This window comes from Wyeomyia smithii, chromosome 1 (genome assembly GCF_029784165.1).
Source record: "Wyeomyia smithii strain HCP4-BCI-WySm-NY-G18 chromosome 1, ASM2978416v1, whole genome shotgun sequence".
NCBI classification, from domain to species: domain Eukaryota; kingdom Metazoa; phylum Arthropoda; class Insecta; order Diptera; family Culicidae; genus Wyeomyia; species Wyeomyia smithii.
Window position 1 is genome coordinate 19,665,155 of NC_073694.1, and position 25,218 is coordinate 19,690,372.

Below are 25,218 nucleotides of genomic sequence, written 5' to 3' on the forward strand. Positions count from 1 at the left end.
TATATTTCGAATGACAGCATCCCAAAACGTTTGTGTGTTGTCAGAATCAAATACGGCAACTTTTCATTGGAGGAAGTGCCGGTTGATATGCCCGCTACCGCACAAAGGCAGTTTTTATTTACTAGAGGAAGTGCCGCGGCACCAGCTGGGCCTGCCACTATCACTACTGATACCCGCTACCACTAGTTTAGGCAGAAGCATGCTTTTATATAGACTAAGCAGTACATTTCTGTTCTACTAAGTCTATAATTCTGTGGACCGTACTTTGGAAAATAAGCATTAAGCGATCAAGCAGAGGTCGAATTCTGCTTGACAATTTTCAATAGTACAATTGTTCCAACAACCAAATTACAATTTTTTGCGTTTGAGCGGATTCTTAGAATATTTTCCAATCGATTGCTGCTAGAACGAAGGAAACCCATTGAACACAAACCGACTTATTAGCTTTTGAAATTGGACATATTTCTCACTTTTTGCATTTTTAGATTTTCGTTTTACATCCCTATGTAGTCGTACTTCCTGAGAGACGTAGTTCTACGTCAAAATCAGCTTTTTTAAATCTAAATTTAGTGTTTACATGCAGTTTGTTCAGTCGACAAACAATATTTTGTATATTTTTTTTACAAGACCTGCGACAGAGCTACAATACTTTGAAATAACCCTTTGCAAAAATTCATACGACTTTCAAGAATATTACTCTCGAGTCCAAAAACCTTTTTTATCCCCAGAAAATACACAGTCAAATACGTGTGCAAAGCTTCAAATTAAATAAGGTCGATTAAATTCTTGCGTTTTTAAGATCATTTGGCATGGATTTGCTCCTCTTTTTTAAATTATTCTTGATTTCTGTTTATTTAAAACCTTTTATTCTTTTACAAATTTTACATAGGGTAGCGGACGGCTTCGGCAGTGGTTTTCTTCGGCAGGTTATCTCTTGGAGAAACCTGCCGAAGCCGTTCGCCACCCTAATTCAACTTTAGGCATTGTAGATATCTTCAGCAGTTGCATATTTATTTAATTTTTTTATGTCTTCTAAAATGTAAAATTCACTTTCAATTTTTTTCTTTTTATTCCTGAGCGATATCATTAATTGTCCATATCATAATCATTCATTTTGACGTTTATTTGGTTTTGCTCAAAAACAAAAAAAAAAAGTTTTTATATTCATATTTTTTATTTTTTTTGTTTGCTTAGTTTTCTCCTTATATAATATACTGTTTGGTCAAAATCAATTTGTTTATTTTGGTTTTTGTTTTGTTTCTGATATATAATTATTTAGTTATATTTTTATTTCATTTTAGTGCAATTTTCCTCACGACTTTTCCCCTTTGAATCAATTTTGTTTCTTTTAATAAAAAATAATATTTTTTTTTCTTTTTTTTATTCTCTCGCTTGTGTTTCCTGTTTTTAAATGTTATTCTTTTAGTAGTTTGTTACCTTTCTTTGTTTCAATATGATTGTTAGGATGAAGAATATGAAAAATGAGATGAGATGATTCTTAGTTGAATAATCAAATAAAAAAAATTAAAATAAAAAATACTACAGTGTATACAGCCCTAAAGTTGTATGAAACAGTGACGTGGGATTTTTCGTTACAAAGAATACAGAATCCGCACACAGAATCAATTCGTTTGTGCAGTGATTTACATTTTATTTTCAGCCACCCTTTATTTTTTTAGAAATATGTTTAAAAACACTCAAAAGAATAATATTTACACTTGGCGATATTGTAGCGTTTTTTTGGAAACAACATTTATTTGACAAGGAACAAGCGTATCGTTGTTGTTGAAGATGTAAGAAGCTATGTTAAACAAAACTATCAGCAAGTTCCAGCAAAAAATCGTAACAATCAACAATTCCATAAAAGTTCAACTCGCTGCACTGCGGAGACTACGAAGATATTATTTATCAAGTTAGAAATAAAAAAAATCATCTTACTTAATAAATCTTAGTAAATGGGCCAAAAATGCACAAGCACTCGCCGGCTCTCCTTCTATTCTAAGCCGGTCACGATTATTTTGTGAATTTTGAAGATAAAATAAAATAAAAGTAACTTATAACTTATAACCGTTGCAAGAATGTTCAATTCTTGTTGAGTTATTTATGGTAATCATATTCATAAGATAAACTTTTAATCGCCATCAGCAGCAGAAATGCGCTAAAATGTGCGCAGAGAATTGTACCTCTGCAATCATACAGAGACCTGTGGCGCTCTGCTTCACATACACTGTACGGTACTGTTGATTTTACTATGTTGCGTGTTTTCTTTCAAGACATCAGTTTTCATTACGCTCTAACAGCAGTTTTAGAAATTGCTCAAGACGAAGGGTGGTTTCTTTTCGAAAAACCTTTACTTTCGAGACATCAAATTAGTCTAAGTTTATAAAAGCAAACATAAAGTGACCTATTGGGACCTGGAAACTCTGTCAACTTTTTTTTTGATATTGATACAGAGAATATCCCGGACTCTTTGGTGTCTATTCATGTTGTCTGTGCCAGGAATGCTCGCATGTGATTGGTTCATAGTTCGTGTAAATTTGTCTTTGAAACTTTTTATCAATTTCTACCTCATAACAATGAAATAAAAATGATAATTAGGGTAACGACCCTATAATTCGCCCACTTTATCCGAGTACCCAAAATTCGCCCACCTATTTTTTTTATTGTTCGCAATATAGTGTCAACTCTTAGAACCGTGTTTGAACATAAAAAAGAAACAGCTGAGATTGAAAACAAATTATTATTTGGCATCATTCAATAACAAACCCCGTGAACAATTTGTTGATTAGTGGGTGGGCGAATTATGGGTCCCTTACCCTAGCGTATTAGAAAATTGTTCAACATTTTATCTATCCAACAACATATTGGTTATTGTTATCTATCATGTATTATGCTGTTATTATTGTTTGAAATATGACGCAACATTTGCCAGTTTCATTTCCAATTTTATAAAATGCATTCCAGTATAGAAAACAAAGACGTAGTCCCACGTCAAAAAATAAAATTAAAAAAAAAGTTCTAAGGCTTTTACTAAATTTAGAGTCGTTTTTCAATGCTTCTAAGCTTAAACCGTTGAGTGTTTTCGCCTACTTGTAACTTACAAGTTTAATCTTGTAACATTACGCTATTAAATACAGATTCTGCTTTTAGAGCTCAAATTGGAAATATACGAAAGATTCTAGTTTTATAACCATTTCTGTGAATTTTGGTGCCCCTAGCGAGCTCGGAAGTGCGTCAAAAAGCCGCAGAGTAATTGCTTGTCAGGCTCGTCGTTTCTACGTTTGCTTACGGGGAAATTCATTTCAGTCTCCGAAACAATTTTATTTGCTAGTAGCATCATAATTCAACGAAAATGTCAAAAAAACTATACGGTGCGAATCGATTTGATCACGGTTCGTTTTTTTCACGTTTCATTTTAATCACTCTCCAATTTATCACACAAGGCATTTCGGTTTTATCACGTTTTTGAGAGATGTAAAAAATATTCTAAAAACACGAATTGATTCATCTAGCAGCGAAAACTGTCAGCAAGTTCTCAGGCAATCGCTGCTTTTAAGAAAGAGTTCTTTTATTGCCTTGTGTACCGATCAAATTTACAACTGGAATGCTACGGTTTTCAGCAAGCTTGTTCAGTAGGTCGAGGGCTTCTAATTGATGAACAGCTCAGTGCAGAATTTTGTCGCTACGTGGCATAAGTGGGAACAAAACTTGTTCCGTGATTCTTACTCTCTAGAATGCTGCGGTCTTCAGCGAAGTTGTTCAGAAGGTTAAGGGCTTCCACCTCTATGTGGTGTTAGTGTACACGCATTTCTTCGTATTTGGATCCTGATTTACTTATACTACGATTCCATCCTCCTAGAAAACTGTGATCTTCAGCAAAGTTTTCCACGAGTCCTTCTGAACAAGTTTCCTCAAGACCGCAGCAGATAAGTGATGTTCAAAATTTTCAAAGCTGCATGCAAGTTAGCGCCGCATTGCGGTCGAATTTAAAAATAAACTGTGCATCAAATATAATCTTTTGACCCTCTGAACAATATGGGAGGTGAATAAGGTTGAAAAAATACTTAAAATTTCAAATTTCGAACAAACTGTGCACCGAATAGAAGCATTCACTAGTTGCTGAACAACTTTCCTGAAGGCCACAACTCTCCAGGTTATCGGTTTCAGAGATTGAGTTATATAAATATGCCCGTGTTAGGAGATGATAAATTTTTTGAGGTGCTATAATATTTAAACTGGATGTTGAAAGACTCAGTGAAGTGATTCCCCTTATGGCAGGTGATTATTATGGAAAAAATACATGAAAAAGTCACTGAATCAATAGTTCTTTGAATGTATTCTTCACTTGTTATATGTTGCATTAAGGTGAAACCTCATTGAATCCAAAAATGGCCGACTTCGAGTCACAACTTCGAATTTTCGAAAGCACAAGACTCGGAAATAGTTAATGCGTTCCCTGTGAAAATGCTATTTTATGTTTGCTGTGGTGAAGCAAACATAAAATAGAATTTTCATAGGGAACGCAATGAGTATTTCCGAGTCTTGTGCTTTTGAAAATTCGAAGTGTTGACTAGAAGTCGGCCATTCTTGGATTCAATGAAGTTTCACCTCAAGCTTCGATTGGTTATGTTGAGTAAATAAACAGTTGAGATGAACTTAAAATACCATTTTATTGGATTATACAGAATAAACAGGTTGGTAAACGGCTGGGCATTGCGTACCAGCAGTACACCCGTACTAGTTGGCATAAAATAGACCCCAGTGTGGTCCATAGCATAATGCCCAGCAATTCCTATCCCCACCTCCACGTGGTACCGACTGGGATACGAGCAACCAAGGGAAGATCGGTTAACCGGTGGGAACTTGGTCGTATGCTGACAGGGAAGGGGGAGTTGTTCTCCTTGGAGAGCAGCCTGCCTGAGCGTCTGTTCCCCAGGTCAGGGGCGGCTCAAACAGCGACTGATCCGGAGCGGACGGCTGAACTATGAAATGCGGTGTCTCGCCAGCTACACCCAAGACGGCAGTCCCGTCGCGAGACTAGGCATCGCAGCCCTAGTAAGGCAGCATGCTGAAAATAAACATACTACGAACAATCCAGAGAATGATACGAATCGGAACAATCGGTATAGACCTAGGCAAACGAAAAAGGACAACGATTGGAAATTTGGTATATGGAATTTTAGGACTCTGCTCGAACCGGCACGCGTGGGCATCTTGGCCAGAGAGCTACGGAAGGCAAAAGTGGAGGTAGCAGCCAAGAGGTGCGTTGGCCCAAAACCGGGGAACGTGAATTCCGGGCGGTCGATCCAACCGCGGGCACTTCTTTCAAGTATCACATCTACTACAGTGGCGGCGATAGAGCGGAACGAGGCGTCGGTTTCGTACTACTTGGAAACCAAAAGAAGCGTGTTATTAGGTGGAGGCCTATTAATGACCGTCTATGCGTATTGAGGATCAAGGGCAGATTCTTCAATGACAGCCTTCTCAACGTGTACGCGCCGACAAACGATAAAACCGATGACGTAGAGGAGGATTTCTATGAGCTCCTCGAGAAAACGTATGGAGAGTGCCCACAACACGATATCAAGATCGTCATCGGAGATACGAACGCACAAGTCGGACGAGAGGAGTTCTTTCGTCCCGTTATTGGTAGGGAAAGCCTTCACTCTACCACCAACGACAACGGCTTGAGGCTAGTGAACTTCGAACCGGGGAATGGCCATTTGTAGCACCCATTTTGCACGTCTGAATATTCGGAAGCACACCTGGAGACACCCCAACGGAGAGGCCTGCTCACATATCGACCACATGCTGATCGACGGCCGGCACTTCTCAGACGTCATAGATGTGCGGTCCTTTCGAGGGCCAAACATCGACTCGGATCACTATCTCGTGGTAGGCAAGATTCGCGCCCGGTTGTCCAATGTATTTAAATCGAGATCGGCTAGGAAGATACATCTGGACATCCAGAGGTTATCAGCGGTAGGAGTTGCTGCAGAGTATACTCGGAAAGTTGATAGACGGATCGGTGGACCAGCTGGAGTGGGCCTGAACGAGCAGTGGAAGCACATCCATGATGCGGTCAGCGAAACAGCGCGAGAGGTGATAGGCATGACAACGGGAACCACGCGTAGTGGGTGGTTCGATGCTGAGTGCCTAGAGGTGACGGAGGAGAAGAATCGAGCCTACGCCAACACGTTAGTAGCAGCTAATCGTGTAACGCGTCAGATGCGGGAGAAATACCGGGAGCTGCCGAAAAGAGGCTTCATTGCCGAAAGAAACGTGAGCACTACGATCGCGTCCTCGCGGAAGCGGAGAATTGCTTCACCAGGCACGACACGAGGAGCTTCTATAGAACGATCAACGGAATCAGGAACCGGACCGTGCCAGTACCTGCCATGTGCAATGACAGGGAGGGGAACCTGATTACCGATAAATCGCAGGTGGCCAGGCGTTGGAAGCAACATTTCGAAGTGGTGTTGAACGGCGAGGAAGGGAGGAGAGTCGTCGAGGGGAACAGGATAGAAATTGGGGAGGACGGACAAGCTGTGGAACCACCAACATTGGACGAGGTGAAGAATGCTTGCAAAGAGCTAAAAAACAACAAAGCCGCTGGGAAGGACGGCTTACCGGCCGAACTTTTCAAAATTGGGAACGAGCGGCTGTGTAGTGCAATTCACCAGATTATCCTAAGGGTATGGTCTGAGGAACAACTACCTACGGACTGGTTGGAAGGACTCATATGCCCTATCTACAAGAAGGGACGTAGACTCGAGTGTAGTAATTATCGAGGCATAACCCTCCTCAATTCCGCTTACAAAATTCTCTCCCGTATCCTGTTCCAGCGACTGAGGCCGTTGCAGGAAGCCTTTGTTGGCGAATACCAATGCGGTTTTCGAGTGGGGCGATCTACAACGGACCAGATGTTCACCTTGAGACAGATCCTCGACAAGTTTCGAGAACACAACCTGCAGACACATCATCTGTTTATAGACTTTCGAGCGGCGTACGATACAGTGAAACGCAACGAGCTGTGGCAAATAATGCTAGAACATGGTTTCCGAACTAAACTGATTAAACTGATACGTGCGACGCTCGACGGTTTCACATCATGCGTCAGGACAGCGGGCGAATTTTCGGACGCGTTTGTGACGTTAGATGGTCTGAAGCAAGGGGACGGGCTCTCGAACTTGGTGTTCAACATAGCTTTGGAAGGTGCGATACGAAGGGCAGGTGTGCAGAGGAGCGGCACCATCATCACTAAGTCTCACATGCTTCTGGGCTTTGCGGACGACATTGATATAATTGGTGTTAACCGTAGAGCAGTTGAGGAGGCCTTTACGGCTCTCAAAAGGGAAGCTGCGAGAATTGGACTCACCATAAACACTGCCAAAACGAAGTACATGGTGGCGGGCAGAGAGCGTGGTAGTTCTACGGGTGTTGGTGCTGCGGTGGAGATGGATGGGGATACTTTGGAAGTGGTCGACGAATTTATTTATCTCGGTACTCTCGTGACATGTGACAACGAGGTGAGCCGCGAGGTGAAGAGGCGGATTGCGGCGGCGAATAGGGCTTATTACGGATTGCGTTGCCAGCTTAGGTCCCGTAGCCTACAGATCCGTACGAAATTTGTGCTCTATAGGACTCTGATCCTCCCGGTGGCGCTCTACGGACACGAATCGTGGACGTGGAAGGAGGCCGATCGACGAGCGCTTGGGGTCTTCGAGCGTAGAATCCTGCGATCAATACTCGGAGGCAAACCAGAGAACGGGGTGTGGCGCAGGCGCATGAATCACGAGCTGTACGAAGTATACAAACACGCTGATATTGTCAGGCTGATGAAACACGGCAGGTTACAGTGGGCTGGCCATGTAGCACGGATGGCGGATGAGCGACCGGCAAAGATAATATTTAGTAGAGAACCGGTAAGAGGCCGACGACTTCGAGGCAGACCGCGCACGCGCTGGATGTATGCTGTCGACGAGGATGCCAGAGCAGCGGGTGTAAGGGGAGACTGGAGAGTAGCAGCCCAAGACCGAGTTTTGTGGAGACGTATTCTGGATTCGGCATAGGATCTTAATGATCTGTTGCCATAAAAGTAAAGTACAGAATAAACATGCATCAAAAAATATTTTTCAATAATATATTACGCGAAAATATTTTTTAAACGTGGTATAATCGAAACGTCACTGTAATCTATTTTTTATTTTCAGTTTGAGCTCTATTTCAAACAAATGTTGACAAAAGCAAAAAAATCCCTTAAGCTCAAACTGAAAAAATGATAAATATAGCTATTTAACCATTTCTATGAGTTTTGGTGTCCCCAGCTAGCTCGGAAGTGTGTATAGTCTTCAAAGATTTAAACAAAGTTTTCCCTAACAAACATAGAAGCGACGAACTCGGCGAGCAATTACTTCGCGACCTTTTGACGCCTTTTCGAGTTCAATAGAGGCACCAAAAGTCACCATTGTTGTGAAATCTTCTTGTTTGAGCTTTAGGGCAAACCCTGCGTTGATCAGTGTCAATTCATGTATTTTATTAAATTTTTACTTGAACGTTTCTTTATCTTTGAGTTTTTGTTTCCAGTTATTTACGTACTTTCTCTCTTTTTTTTCCTTGCTGTTTTTATATACTATAAAATACCACAAAGTTTCATGTTGATCAACTCCCTTCATTTCCTTTCTTACCTCTTATTTTTCTAAATTATCGCTTTGTTTGCTTTTTATTTATATTATTTTTTTAAATATTTTTAGTAATAGCGAGGAAGGCAATGTTATCTCGTTTACGCCAATTTGACTTAAATTTCATTTTTTTACATGTTATTCTTTTATTTTTAATTTTTAAAATTTGTTTTTGTTCCATCTCTGTGTTATTAGCTCTGTTACTCATTTTGTTTTTTGATCCTTCAATACTTCTTCCGATGTTACTTCGCTTTTTCTCCTGCTAATTTTCATTCTTTTATATTTTTATTAGATTTAAAATTCGCTTGATATTTTAAATTTTTAATTTTTGACTATGATACAATTTATTATATATGTCCTTAAATATTTTTTATTCTTCTTTTTGTCCGAAAATAAACATTGACAATAAATTTTTATGTTAATTATTACCTTTTCAATTCCTAACTTTTTATCTTTTCTATTTACGGAGAGAGGCTCTAGAAGCACGGCTATCGTCACCACGTGTGAATTGTCTGCTTACTTAAAGTTTACATTTCAAGGTTTTTTGAATCTTTTTTTGCTGAACCTAGTGTGTTTGGTGTGAGTGGTTGGAAAATGTGTGTGGATTGCATAATCGTTTTTTTCCCGTTGTTTTTTTTTATCATCATACATTCTTCATGCGTTTACTTATGAAGATAATTTACGAACTGGTAGGATACATGGTATTTACTGATGTTGATGTTGCTTTTACGTGCGTTGTGCCAGCGGTTCCATGTTTTCAGTTGAAATTTTATTCATGAATTGAGTTTTGAAATGTCTTGTAAAATGTTCTCAACTGCTAATCGTCGCATCTCAATGGTCCGATTTATCCACATTTTGCCGATAACGTTGTGGTAGATGCGTGAACGTGTGGATGATCTGTTTGGATGGCTTTATGCGGTGAATGGTTGTAGGAAGGAGCGACATGTCTGTGCAACCGCTGCAATGTTGTTGTAATAACTTATTTCCTCTCATGTTTTCAGCCGTAGCAGCGAGCACTGTTGATATGTCATGAATTATTCTCATAAAAGTTCATCACTTTTTTTAGGGAACACAATAAAATGGACACTTTCCACATGTTTTTCGTATCTATTTATACTCATTTTTTTGCGTTTTCTAACATAATTGCGGCAAAGACACAAATCAAAATTCATAGTTCCAAAAGAAACGGGATTGAAAAATTAGCGTTATCATTAGAGGATGTTTTTGATTTGAATTCTAAAGACACATCAGCTTATAACTCAGTTTTTTTTGGGAGTTTTGGAACAAGTCTTTGTGAGATAAAAGTTAACTGTATTTGGCATCGTTTGACTTCAAAATTTCAAAATAGAAAATTGGGTGGTGGATGTTGCACGAAACCGACGATATCCCCATTTAACTGTAAGGACGTGGCCGGCGCCGTTATTGGTCTATCAAAAATCGTATTATTGAATGATGCTACAGTACTACTCCCAGTCGTTATCCTTCTTTTACTTTCGGTTGTTTAATACTCATTTTGAATGAATTATTTGAGTCATCCTTTACTAGTTTCAATAATTTTTATATTTATTTTATTTGTTAATTTTTCGCGGTGTTCCTAAAATTTAAATTGCTTTCTCATATTCTGTAATTTTATTTTGTTAACTTTTGATTTCTGTGTTTCTAGCATTTTAAGGGCTTCGGCCTTCTTCCCGCAATTAAGTTTTGCTTTATCTTGGCAACAACACATTCTGTGCTGAATCCAAAAAAAAAACACAATGTGTCGCAGCCGCGTTATTTACTGAATGCGAAAACAGCTTTTACAAATTTTGAACAGTAAAATGACTTTCTCAAGGCCAAAAAACAAGTAATTGAAGATTAACAACTTTTTGGCAATAACAAGCATTCTGTGCTGGATCCTAGCAATCAAATTCTGTCGCGTTCAAAATTTAATTACCCAATACACTGTTGGGGCAGCACAAAGACTGCGATCAGCAGAACCAATTTAGAACAACAAACTACCATGTTCTGTTAGAACGCCTTAACAAAGGTGATTAATTCGACTTCACAAGAATAAATTGAAGTCGATTCATTCAATCAACATGAACAGAATTTCGTCGTTTCCCAGCTGCTCAGTTGCAGCATGATGCAACACGCAACAGCGAGCTAACGAAATCACTTGATGTTACAAACCGCAACACGATACGGGTTGAAATCGTTGCGTGTGTGAGAGCACCATCGGTGTTTATTCGCTGTATACAAAAATCAAATGCGAATTGTGGAATAATTCGTCTAAAGAACATTAGAGAATGGTAAAACTGAACAGAAAGGCGTGGACTATTTCGTACCAACCTTTGGCTATAAAAGAGTGTTTCTGATAGAATCAGTCACATTCATTAGTCGGAAGGTGCCTTTAAATTAAACAAATCGCTTGTCCTGTGGTTGGTCACCATGTCCCAGGAACAGCGCGGTTCTTCTCAGCGTGTGTCGCCAAACTGCCATTATCCCCCCACTGTTTGCCATCAACAAATCAAATTTTGAACAGCAAAATGCCCTTTTCAAGGAAAATAAACAAGTCATTGAAAGTCAATAGATTTTCACAACGCAAGCAAGCATTCTGTGCTGGATCCTAGCAATTTGAATCTGTCGCGGCCGTCTTATTTACTGAATGTGAAATAGCTTCCACAGTGCATGTTGTCCGTGTATCTTAATTCCCCCACTGTTGAGACAGCACAAAGGTTGCGATCAGCAACAGATTTTATACAGTAGAATGCCTTTTTCAAGGCTAATAAACAAGTAATTGAAGGATGATAATTTTCTAGCATCAACATAAGCAAACATTCTTTGTGGAATAATTCGTCTAAAGAACATTAGAGAATGCTAAAACTGAACAAAAAGGCGTGGCCTACTTCGAAGCACTCTTCGGCTATGAAAGAGTGTTTCTGGTAAAACCAGCTACATTAGGTGAATTACTCCTATGTTAAAACCTCAATAAAATTAATAATCAACCAGCTACATTCATTAGTCGGAAGGTGAGCTGGCTAGACCGTCCACAACGTTGACAGCAGCAGATATCAGTAGTCAGCAGTAACAGCGGATTGCAGCGGATAGCAGCGGGTTGCGCCTATGGCCCGCCTTTAAATAAAACAATTCACTTGCCCTATGGTTGGTCATCATGTCTCAGGAGCAGCGCGGTTCTTCTCACTTCTCAGCGTGTGTCATCAGACAGCCGTTATTGCCCCACCACTGAGGCAGCATAAAGGTTGCCATCAGCAAATACAATTTTGAGCTGCAAAATGCCTTTCTCAAGGCAAATCAACAAGCATTTGAAGGTTCATAATTTTTTGACAACTCAAGCGAGTAATCTGTGCTGGATACTAGCAATTTGAACCTGTAGCGGCCGTCTAATTTACTGAATGTGAAACAGCTATTACAGCTCGTGTTCTCAGTGTCTTTATTCCTCCACTGTTGAGGCAGCACAAAGCAAGCATTAGTAGACTTTATGATTTTGAAATCAAGTCCATCTTCACATTTTACCGTGACAAATAGGTGTCGTGGGAACAAAAAACGCATTTTAGGTGAATATATGTTTAACTTGAAATCGTTTGTTTTTTTTTGTTCACTTTTCTTCACCTTGGTACGCATTTTTCAGGAAACAACGTTTGTATGGGTTGTCGGGCCTTTGGAGCGACTGATTTTTGTTGCTTTAATTTTTTAGCCTTTTGTAACGATTACAGTTTTTTTAGTGAATAACAGTTCAAATAAGGTTTATTCACAATGCTTGAAAAAGACTGTTTGTATTTGTTTAGTCATCTTTAATGTGTGTACTCTTAACAGTAATTTACATTAAACACTGCTGAAAATGAAGATTCCAATTTTATCTTCTTCCTAATGGCTTGCACATTAGGCAAAAATCGTTGAACAGTTTTGAATTAAAATGAGAGCTAACTTATTTTTACCTCAGTTCTAATGTATGTGAAATATATCTTCTCGGTTTTTTTTTGTGAGGAAATATGGTAAAAATATATTTTAAAATAAGTTTTTTGAACAAACGGGAAAATGACATTTTTATGATACTTTTAAAGGATTACAACCAGCTGTATAGTAGAAAAAATAACAATTCGTCAAAACCACTTACCTGTGTGCACCCGACAGTGGTCCTTCATGTGATGCCTTAGCTTGAACGCCTTACCGCAGAACTCACACTTGAACGGCCGATCCCCGGTATGCACCGGCAGATGGGTGATGAGCGAAGACACGTCGGGGAAACTTTTACCACAGAACTTACAGAGCACCACGTTGCCTTGATCGGCGGCGGCCGCATTGCCGGAGGCAACCGCAGCGGCCTGCGCTGCGACGGCGGCGGCAAACTCGAGCTCCATCGGTGACGCACCATCCGGGGGCTCTAGCAGCTGATCGAGTGGTGGCCCCGTCCGATGGGGCGCAAAGTGCGGCGACGTCAGCTGCGACGGCGAAGGGGAGGATTGCACTAGCGAGGCGGCCGCTACCGCTGCCGCCGCCGCCTGCTGGTGCTGCGCCTGTGCCTGGGTCAACTCGTGATGTTGCTGCTGGAACAGGGCCAGCCGCGACGGATGTATAAGGTGGGCTGTTTCGCGGTATTTGAGCGTTTCCAGCGAATGCGATAGTATGTGCCGGGTCAGTTTACTCTGGTGCGGAAACTGGGCCCCGCAGTACATGCACGGATAGATTGGACCAGGACCACCGCCACCCGGCACCTGATCCGGACCCATACCACCGCCAACAATGCCGCCACTGACTCCTCCTCCGCCTCCTCCTCCTCCGACAACACCACCACCACCACTACTGAGCCCCAGCGGTGGCCCGCCGAGACCGCTCGGACAAAGACCACCGCCAACGACACTGCCGCTGGCGGCATGCGGTTCTGATGCTTCCTGCAAACCAAACAAAAATCGGACATCAACTTCTTTTGCTACTTGGCTTTGTTTCGGTTTGAGTTGGTTTGAGTTTTAGTTTTACGCTATTGGTCTGCTTTTGGTAATTTCTCATGAAAAAAAACACTAACGACCCTATTGCTCGACACAAACGAAAACGAAAAAAAAAAAAAATTGAACCGAATCGAAAAATTAAAACGATTATAAACGGATTTCAAAAGAAACGAAACCAAAAACACAATTCTATGACCGCTCACGAGTCGCTAGCATAAATACGAAACAATAGAGTAAACGGAACGGAGACAGAAGAACTTCTCTCTCTCTCGCTCTTTTCGGGCGAATTAGGAAAGCTCGCAACTAGCGACGCGGGTGTTATTACGAGAGCAGTGAATAGAATTGTTACGTTTCATTTCAACACTCGCTTAGTGTGTGTGTTCAGATTTTTCGTCTTCTACTACAAAGAAATATTTGGTTCGTTTGTTACGGCAATCTTCTGACAGTTAGAAGTGACATTTGACGCTTCACTTGGTTTTTTACGGTACAAAGTATTGCTGCTCTCCGTTTTGGGCATACAATTGTTGTGGTTTCTACTATCTTTCGCTTTGCTGGTTTCCGTTTGATTCGGCTGAAAAAGCTCAACGAAACCTCGACTTGAATTTTTTTGCTTAACTTATCTCTCTCTTTCTTTGACTGTTCGTCACCGTTTTGCGAGTTGAAATGTGTATATCGTAGAATCAAAAACAGAAAATAGCGTCAGCTTTTTTGCTGGCTTAAACATTATTCTCATTTTGAGAAAAAGAGAAAAAAAATTGGGAGAGAAAAAAGTACTAAACTAATAGAAACAAAACCAAGGAAGAGGAAACTTGTTCAACAGAGAAAGGAAAATAGAAGGGAGTAAAGAAATAAAAAAAAAATACAGCGAAAGTTTCAGCGGCGGCAGCCGCGATTTTAGCGGTCGGAAAAGCTTTCTTTTTGTTTATTTTTTTTTGTTTGCTTGTTTCACAGTGACAGTATTTTGTACGGTACTAGTAAATAACCAAAAATTAAACTGTTTTTTTTTTGTTCAAGAAGTTGAAATTCGATTTTTGTCTGGTTGTTATGGGCATTTCTTTTGCTAGTTTTTTTTTGTTGTAGGGATTTTTCAGAAGCGCAAGCGCAACGGCGTTTTGGTTAGGCTCAATTCGATTGGTTTTTTTCCGTAGGCTTTTGACTGAATGACTGATTGGTGACCGATTGAGGAGCGTTTGGTTCGTTTTTTTAGTTGGGTTTAAGAGGGGGTACGGGAGAGGTCGCTTTCTGGAGGGGTTGGAGCTTGGAAAGGGTAGTACGGTCTGCGATCAGAAAAAGGGCCGACTTTGAGCCGTCGTCCGTTTTCTGATTCGCTTTCCCGAGAGGCCGGGGTCTGATTTTTGTTTGGGTTTTTTTTTTTCGACAAAAAAATGTCCAATTGTTCCCGCAGACTGGGAATGATTTGCTTTTTGGCGTGTTTTCCTGGGCTTTCTTCTGCTTAGTTATATACACAAAAATTTCATATAAAAAACTTGATATGTGAGAGAAAAAACATTTGATAATAAATAGAAAAAATGCACTCGATGGTAGAACAAAAACTGAAATAAATATTAAAATTTTGCGTTTTTTTTGTGATTCTTTTTTTTTTTGGTTTTTCAATTGAGTAAACTAAACGAAAACGTACTTTTTTTGTAATGCACTTGTAATCAAAATATGTTTAGCACAGCCATGTTCAAAAAACGGAGATCAACTTCTTGACAGTTAATAAAACTAAACAAATACTGAAAATTTGCTCCAAAATCTCGCTAGTTTTTGCTTTTTGCCGAAAAGGTTTGAGAACAAAAAATGTTTTTTTTGCTTTTGTTTTAGGAGAAACGAGTAAACTAAGTAAATGAGTAAAAGAAAAACTTAAGTTCACATGTTTAGACCGGTAAAAACACACAAATACGTAAAACACTATATATATACACATTTAACACAGTAGAAATTGAAATTACAATATATATTTACACACATCGATAGATAGATATATATACACAGTAAAAACAAACTAAGAACAGCGAAGAAAATGGTTTCAATCAGCTATTGTTGTTGTTGTTGTTTTGATCTCTTCTCGGAACTCTACCAAGTGAGGCGTCAAGCGTCGACGACGGTTTTTTTTTCGTATTTATTCTAGACCCCCTTTCACCCTCTCCCTTTGTTAACGCAAAAGAAAGGGTGCTGCTGTCGGTTTGTTGTCGTTGTTTTCCGTTTCATTATTGCTAGAAAATATTTGTAACTCTTCAACATTTGAAACACAGAAACAAAACAATTACGATGAGTACAAAGAAAAAAATACACACAGAACACGACATCAACTACTGAGAAATGTAAAAAGGGCAGTACATACTTCAGAACGCATGATTTTATTTTTCCTACAAATAAAGCCAACCTTGGACTCAGTTCAAAGTATGATCGGATAATAGCTAAAGGGGGGGTCATACTCGTGGCTTCCTGGAATTCGAAGTGCGTGCGTTATCGGTTTTTACTCGTGCCTTCGCTGCAGTTATGCGAACGACTTTTTGTTTGTGCATTGCGTTGGCGGGTGGTGTGCAGTTGTTTTTTCTTCGTCTGTCGCGTTTATGCGTGGGATTTTGCGTGGAATGCGGAAGGAAACGTCGCTACAGTATTGCTATACGGTGGCTGAATGAACCACGAACTTTGCTAGTTGAGCAGGCGAAGTTTATCATACTTGTCATCATACTTCATTCTATATTTTTGCGAAATATTTGAGCGATCAGGTATCAGAATAGAATTTAAATTTGTAACTAAAAGTCTCAAATGTAACAAATAGTAGGAGGGTGGTATCCAAGACACGACCGCATAGTTGACGTAGGACTACAATAGTTTCATATTTCCCTTTAGGCTCTGTTTGATTTGAGCTCGTTTTACGGATGATCGGAATCGTTAAAACGGTTCCTGGAATATTACCGAAACATGTGCCGGTAATATAATGATCATGATATAAGTAGTACTAATTTATTAAATTGAATTAAACAATATTTATTTGTCTTGTGAACGATGGCTCACTCTCCGATCACCAAGCGGCAAAGATGTCACATAAAAATTTTTTCCTGCAGTTACAAATTCGTGGAAAAAATAACGATGAAGAATTACAGTTTTTAAACAAAAATGTATATTCACGGAAAATTAAAAATGGACATGAGAAATACAGAAATGTTGAGTTCAAAAATAAACAACGCATTTTATCTGTACAATGAACCTTATTTATATACCATGCTATCTGCCTCTACCAACACGTACAGAATTTTGTTGTTCCCGGTGGCACAATGCATTTTACGGCACCCGGAAAATCATATTGAATTCTGATATTTGCTACTATACGAAACGAAAAGAAGAATAAGACAATTCAAACGGCACTTTGATTGTGTTCCAGATCGCAAAACGATACCTACGCGTTAACCCAACACGCTCCACTGTGCGTCGACAAATGAATATCGAGTTCTACTGCACTGATAGACGACGAATGACTAGAGCGCTCTAATCATACATTGCTCGGTGTAGTACTGTTGCCTGTGCCAGCATGTTTTCCTTCAAGACATCAGTTTTAATAACACTCTAACAGCAGAACGTAAAACTATTTGATAGTGGAGGTGGTTACGAACTTTCTGAAAAAGCTTCACCTTCACGACATCAAAATAGACTAGGCTCATGGAAGCGAACATTAGTTGACCTATTGGGACGGGGAGATTCTGTTAATTTTTTTTTTTGTCACTGCTATACACGATATCACAGCAGGCAGTTGGTGTCTACTTATGAAGTCTGTGCCAAGAGTGCTCGCATGTGATTGGTAGATTGTTCGTGAAAATTCGACCTTGAAACTTTTATGAAATTTTCACTGTTTAACAATGAAATGATAATGATAACTGAGGAATCACAAAATTGTCCATCATTTTATCAATCCAACGACATATTGATTATTGTAATCCATCATGTGGTTACATCAGTATTACCGTTTAAAATCTTTCATTCCAACGTTACACCTTGGTTTTAGTTTCCGCAGAATGTATCTCGATATAGTGCGGTTAGACGTAGTCCTACGTCAAAAACGTTCGAATCGGTTCGCATTGGATCATTTAGTAGTGACTCTCTTGGAATCATATAGAAGCGCTCAAATCGATCCAATCATTGCCGAGAAAACTCATCCAGATCACTCAAACTCACGCTCAAACAGACGAATGATCAAACTGTCTCAAAAAATGTTGTTTCAGCTCAAAAAATTATTTCCAATAAATCCTGAGTTTTACTTTAAATCTGAAGAAAAACTCTTCACTTGAATAAAATATAAAAAACCATGTATGTTCAATATTGCTAATAATTTTACAGCCTGTGCTATTTTTATGGATTTCAAAGACGAAGAGATATCCCTCGGGTAGGATTATGAAAAGTGTAGTTACCAGTGCTGATAAAAATCATTTCCAATGGCGAAATTCTTCAAAAATTACAACCAATTTTTTCCAATTTTCACTTCCCTTGAACCCCGTCAGATACATTTAATTTCAATCCTTGTAACAAGCTGTCATACTCCGATGAAATATTCCACGCGCATTGTACACGGTCACGTGATAAAAATTTGCTGAAAATCAATCCAAATGATTTTCACTGTTCCTTTCGTAAACCGAAACTGAAAATCATACGGCAAGCATTATCAAAATAAAATGTCAATTCTGATTCAAGAGCGAACTTTCTGGAGCAGTGTTTTCATTCGGGATAGTGTTTTTCTCATCCATCACTAAAAAAATGTAATTAACAAAATTACAGTTCACAAAACTCGTAAAAAAATTTCCGAAAACCTAAAACGGTGAATGTCTAATGTACACGTTTTCACTATGACTGACGGATGACATAACTTTCTTGTTTTACGAATGATAAAAATACGAGGAAAAAAAGGTCTTTGAAAGTAATGTACCTAATAAATGATGCTTGCTGAACTGAAAAATATCAATCACAGTTGTTTTGGAAACGAAAATAACAATATTTTAGACTAAAATCTTTTCGTTCTGGCTCCTGAGATGAAATTTACTACATTTAATCTCAGTTGATTAACGTTCGGCCGATTTTAATTCGGTTTGTTGCGAAAAGTCAAATACTAGCTTTGTAATCAAAATTTGTTATGTCCTGGTAAATTATAAGTTTTACATTAATGATATGGTAAAATCGTTGTTGACAATTATATTTTTTGAGCATTTATCAAAATTTACTCAGTTCCCTAAAACGTAATTTATCATCAATTTAGTTCAATACAATAATTTTTAACATTTTGATACTTGTTTGATCAAATTAGATTGAGAATTGACGGAGTTAGAGAAATTAATCGAATATACATAAAATTGCTCTGAGCATTCATGGATTAACTTTGACAGATACGCGAATCTAGTAAAAGTTTTATCTGAGGACACGTAAACATTACCTAGTTTTGTAGGATCAGTACAGTGCTGTGCGATTTTATCACGATCAACAAACACCCTTTTGTGAATTCAACGAAACTGTGGATTTGGTGAAATGATGCAAATCAGTATTTTTTATTAGATTCCAATGTTATTTAACAAAAAATACTAATCTGCATCAATTCACCAAATCCACAGCCTCGCTAGATACACTGGAAAATGTTTTTGACCGTGATACAATCGAAACAGCACTGTATCTTTTTGTTTTATTTCTTATCGTTTTCTTATCTAATACAGGTCGGACTTGATTATCCGGAGACTCGATTAACCGGAAACTCGATTATCCGTAATTTTAGACTCGATTATCCGGAATTTTATTTTCACGGTGTTCGTTTGCAATTTCTTATCCGAAATTTTACCTCTACCATCCCTTCTGGCATATTTGTTACCATTCATGTCACTTCCGGCATGTTTGGGACATGTTCAAAATAAGTGAAAATAATCAATGTCCAATTTTTTCTAAGCTTCTCAAGAAATCACCCCTTTTCGCCTCAGAAATAATTTCTGGTTACGCCACTGCATCATACAAGCAAAATAAAGAAACTAAATATTTACTTTATGTTCGTCAATCGCAAATTTTAATATTTTCCCTGTGATTCGATTATCCGGAATGATTTTTTTTTGATGTTCCGCATAATCGAGTCCGACCTGTAGTTACACCATTCTCCAAAAGGGGGAGGTGTAGCACACTAAATGAAAAAAAAAACACTTAGGGGCCGTTCCTAAATCACGTGGTCATGTTTTGATCATTTGTATACCCCACCCCCCGTGGTCTTTCGTGGTCTTTTGGCAAACACCCCCCCCCCCCCCCATTGCGACTTTAACGACGTGGTTTTTTTCATTTGTCAAGTGCCAAAATATCGCTTATTTTTTTTACATTTTTATTATTAAATTTTCAGTACATTCTATATTTCTAAAATGCAAAAGCTTCATTCTTGCTTGGAGGCAACAATAAATCATAAGTCAGGAAAAAAGACCATTTCATTTCGTGGTCATTTCGTTAACACCCCCCCCCCCCCACCCCCGTGCGTGGTCTTTTGACAAACCCCCCCGTCCCTTTCTTCATGACCACGTGGTTTAGGAACGGCCCCTTACCATTATCCTTTTCATTTCTTTATTTTTGTTTCTCAGGAATATTAAACTGCAATAATTTCCAGAAAGTTTATATTTAAAACTCTCAAATTTAATAGTTTTTGCAAGAAAGTCCCTCCGAGGTTCTTCGGGATAATACATCAGTATATTTTATCACGAATTTTCGGGTGATCATTTTAACCCCATTTCACGGTAATATAAATCAAAGTTTAGACTGGATACAGTCTGGAAATGGTCATAGTTATGTCCTATTCTGGCCTGATTCTAGTTCTGATCACAGATAGATTCGGAGTTCAGTTTGGACCTGGTTTGGATCTGCTGTGAGTCAGGATTTATTTCAAAATTTGGTTTAGATTTTAGTCCGATCCAGATTTAGACTCCATTGAGTCTTAATTTGGTCTGGATATGATCTATACTCAGCTCCCCACTGCGATCAGTACTTTTTGATCTTTAGTGGCATTGTCCAAAATTTTTCGCTGTCCTCACCTTTTTTCTCCTTTTGCAGAGTCACTTATTGAGAAATACCCTGTCTTCCCCCGACTTACTCATCTCCTATCTTTCTTATTGACCTTATCATGTTTTCTAGCAAGTATTTGGGGCATATAACGTGCTTTGGGTTGATGGAATTTTAAAAAGTTCAGTACTAGAGTTTTTTAGTTTGGAGAGAAATTTGTGTCGAGTCGGCATAGATCTGGTTTACATATGCTCAGCTTTTATTCTAGTTTTGTAACACCCTGGTCTAGATTTCGTCTGTATTTGGCCAGGATCTATTCAGATTTTACCCTGAATCTGGTCAGAATCAAATCTGTCCAGCATAATTCTGCTTTGAATTTGGTGAGAAATACAATTAGCGTTGGTAGGGGTTCCAAGCGTAGTCTGAATCTGCTCTGGAATGAATCAGAATTCTGTCTGGACTTGGTCTGAATTTGGTTTGAATTTGTTTTAATTTTGCTCTATCTAACCTGGATTTGGTTTTGATCGCATCTGAACCCTGCTTTGATAATGTTTTGATTAATCTAAGTCTTATCTGATCTTACTTTGAAGCTTGTCCGAAATTTGGTTAGCTTCTGGTTTGAATCTGCTCGTGTTTTTGTGGAACTGGTTTGTTTTTTTTTCGCTACCGCAAAGAGTAACATTTTTTTAATATTGTTTTTTCCAATGCTTTTTTGAAGAATAAAAGTTAAAAAATTATTTATAGCATAGAAATGAAAAAAAAAATTGAGAAAAGCTTGATAGCGATTTTTCAGAAATCATCTTTTAGAAATCAGTATGGTTCAAGTAAAAACCGAAATTGTTTAAACCTCTATTTTTCAAAAAGGAAAACTAGAATTTCGAAACATCTCATCTTTCAAAGTTAGTCCTTATGTCTGGATTTAGCATCCGATTTTGCACAGAAATTTATTACGAATAGCTAAGGATAAAACACGAAAAATGCCGCTGAATCTAAAGTTATTTAAGCAAATAAATTTTTCGATTATTTAAAAATATTTGTTTGTGCGTGATTTTGAGCGATCAGTTATTAATTTTTCCATCGTGTTTTCTAACCTTTGAAAATCTTTTTCACGTGAATCTTAGTTCAATAAGAGGGATTTTTCGTGGTTCTGTACCTAAGCGTTTTTTTTGGTGACTACGAGCTAAGTTCTGAAGATTTTGTTTCCCTTCAATGATATATGTTTCAGATTTTTTTAATACTAAATTATGTTTATTTAGAATGAAAACTGTTATTTTTGTTTTTTTTGGAACCTCTGTCGATGTTTTGTTATAACTGCTCAACCAAATGCTTGAAATTTTCGGATTTTCATAAACTTTTTTTCTAGCGAATCTGGATCTGGTCCTGGTCAGAATTTTGCCTGGAGATATTCTAAAGCAGACAAAAATTTACTCTAGATTTGGCTTGAGCCCAGTCTTAGATTAGTCTGTATCTAACCTGATTCTGATCAGAAGCATTGGATTGGCTCTATCAGTCGTACTCTAACCGTGATGGCCAAAACAGTGAAGCTACTCCTTTCAGAAGTATGCGCGTTCAAAGAACGGTACCCCGCCACGTCGGAAACGGACATTGTTTGGTACATTGTAAACGTCGGATACGCTTGTTTCGGCAACTACAACATCTTGACACTATTATATAACAAGGTCGTCGCCAAGAAGTTCCTTGGGAATGCTGAAGACAAAGGCCGAGGAAAAAGTTACTACATCGTTAAACAGTGAAAAAGTACCTTGCGAATATGTGTAAGAAAGCGGTAGTTCTGCCCATTGGTCTTGGAGCTGCAGGCAATGACGCAGCGGCAGCGACTAAATAAATTGAGAAAGTCGATTTTCCCGGTGAATCGCGATGTGATGAACGACGAGACCTGTATCACCCTGGATGGCAACGACCGGAAGGGCACTTCGTATTTTACTTCCCACACGCAAGAAGTGAGCTCTGAGGTGAAGTTCATTTCACACACCAAGTGGCTGACAATCAACGAGGAAAAAAGATATCAAAGTAGCTCTTCTTTCGCTCCGGGCTGGCCGTGAATGGGAAAATTTATAGCACGGCTCTATATCTTTTATAGGTACAATGCCTAGTATCATAACATTATAATTTTCCACTTTTGTTCGGACGCTAATTTTTCAATAGATTACTGGAAGAGTGAAGGAAATTCGATGAAAACTGACTGAGTTATAAGCATTTCAAATTGAACATTTTTCGTGACGCTTTCGAAGTTTTTTATATTTAATCCAAAACCTTGCCGTAAGACGTAATTCTACGTCAAAAAATAATGAAATCCATGATAGACACAAACGGATCAACAGAGACGGAATCGTAGCGACAAATTCCGTGGGGAGTAGTTTTAAAAGAAATGGTTGAATTATGTTTTAGTCTTGGTCTCAGTTTCGTCTAGATCTATTCTGGATCTAAAAAGACTGCGAAACACTTTACGTTTTACTTTATTTTCAACATTTGGTCTCCATATCTGGTTCAAGTATTTGATTTTGCTTAGGAATTTTAGGATCAACAGAAATCTTAAACCTGACAATTGTTCGAAATTTCTGCAGGATACGATATTTGATCTGAATTTTTGACTTCTGAATTGTTGCGCATTCGAGATGTTAAACTAATTTGCGTCTTTATCCGGTTCTGCGTTTACTCCAGGATTTGTGGGTGTTTTGTAAACTTCTTTAGCATTTTGTCATGCTTCCAAGCTGGTTCGGCTTTGCATTTTCAGGTTTTTAGAAGAGTTTTATAATTATGAGTTCAAATCGGGAGCAATTTTTTTTTGGCCTATTCGCGCTTTTTTAGGGTTCAGAGATTAGTTTGAGGTTTCCTGGATTCGATGAGGATATCTAAAAAACTATCTCGGTTTGGTTTATATTTAAGCTAGATGGGAACAGAATTTTAGTCTGAATGGGATTGAGCTTGATTCGGTCAGAATTTGATATGGACCTGGTTGTAGATTTGGTTCGATGTTTTATGGATTCGATCTTGATATGGACTAAATCGACTTGACAAAATCTAACAATTTATCTGGATCTGGCCTGGAATTCAGTATAAATTTAATCGGTATTCAGTGTACATTTTCTCTGAATCTGATCAGGTGCAGATCCAATTAAAGTCTGAATCCGATTGAGGCCTAGTTTTGATCTGTGGTTCAAAAATTATAGGGAAATGTTGAGAATCACATTTTTCATTATTCGGGAATACTACGGAAATCTAAAACCTGACTCACTCTCTGTGGGACTCTATCCTAGTTCAAATCATTTAGCTTTTTCGGTGCCACCCCATCAGAAAATAATCATCGATTGCCATCAATTGCCCAATCAGTTTTTGTTATTCTAAATCCGAAACTCGTCACTTATCTATCATGAAAATTATTTAATAAAACAATAGTGAGAACAAAAACAAAACAAGGCAAACGTCAATATCGTCAATTCTCATGTTCGTCAGGCAAACGGCTTCGAAATCACGCCGTCCACAGTGTGGCCCTGATCGAAACAAAGTAAAACAAAAATCGAAGCTAGGAAAAAAAAATCCGTTTCATGTTTGCCGAAATAAATTGTAAAATAATATCTGTTTTCAACTTGCATTGTGCTGCAGCACTTGTGTGTGCAACGAGCGATGGCTGCGGTGTCATGCTCCCGAGAGAAAGGTACTAAATTCACTGCAAAACTATTCAAATGTATTGAACTGCCCCCCGCTTCTCCTGTCGGGAAGTAAGGTCAATCCTTTACCCCACCAACCACCCACCGTTAGTTACTGCGACGACGATGGCGACGGTGGCAATGACCGAAGTGCACTCTCGAACTCGCACTCCTGGCTGGGAGCTGGGGGATCGATAAAAGCAGTCCCGAAAAACTTTCAGCACGCGCTCTTCCCAACATCCGCGGGGGATTGCCCGCGGAATCGAATGTCGTGTATAACACAAATGGAGCGAAATTTCAGTATCGCTAAAATGATATCGTTGAAGGTTTTATTTTTTAGTTTTTTTTCTGCAGCGTTCGTTTCCGTCTGTGGCTACGCACGCGGATGGAAATAGGAAAAAACAGCAGGAAAAATGGAACGGATGGGAATATTTGCAGTTTTTATTCGTCTATTACATGAAGTTAGTTTATCTGACTGGAACGGTGGAAAGCGCTGCCGAGTTAGAAAGTCTCATATCAGACAGACAGACAGAACAATGTTCGATGATTTAATTAGTTTCAACTAACGTACCGTTTAGCAGATTCGCTCTGCAGTCATTTTCATTAGGTTTGTCAAATATTAAGTTATTAATACTCGCAATGGAATAACCAAACATGATTTTCAATGTGCAATTTACAATTTTTCACTTTCACTCTGTCATCAAGACGTAATTTAGTAACTCAGTCGGTAAACAAAATCGCATGTTAAAACAATTTGTGAAATCAAAGGAAGCTTACTGTAAGTAGACTACAATCGTGTCTTATAAACTATGGATAAAACTAACGGCTAGCGTGTGTTCCTTCACTTCCAGCTGTGAATATTTTAGTGATGGGTTTGCGTAAAAGCAAAAATCGAAAACATCTGCCCTGCTCTGCCCT

General features: G+C 38.7%; 1 protein-coding gene across 9 annotated transcripts in view; it reads right to left on the reverse strand.

The window, feature by feature from the left end:
* Positions 1 to 25,218, reverse strand: part of LOC129718858 (protein tramtrack, beta isoform) — a 468,621-nt gene that overhangs the window by 42,057 nt on the left and 401,346 nt on the right. The window contains exon 8 of one of the 9 annotated variants that reach the window (XM_055670030.1): positions 12,796 to 13,570. The exons of the other annotated variants lie outside the window; for them this stretch is intronic. Within the exon in view, the coding sequence (XP_055526005.1) occupies positions 12,796 to 13,570 (775 nt within the window). The remainder of the gene's footprint in view (positions 1 to 12,795; positions 13,571 to 25,218) is intronic. 9 annotated transcript variants of the gene reach the window in all.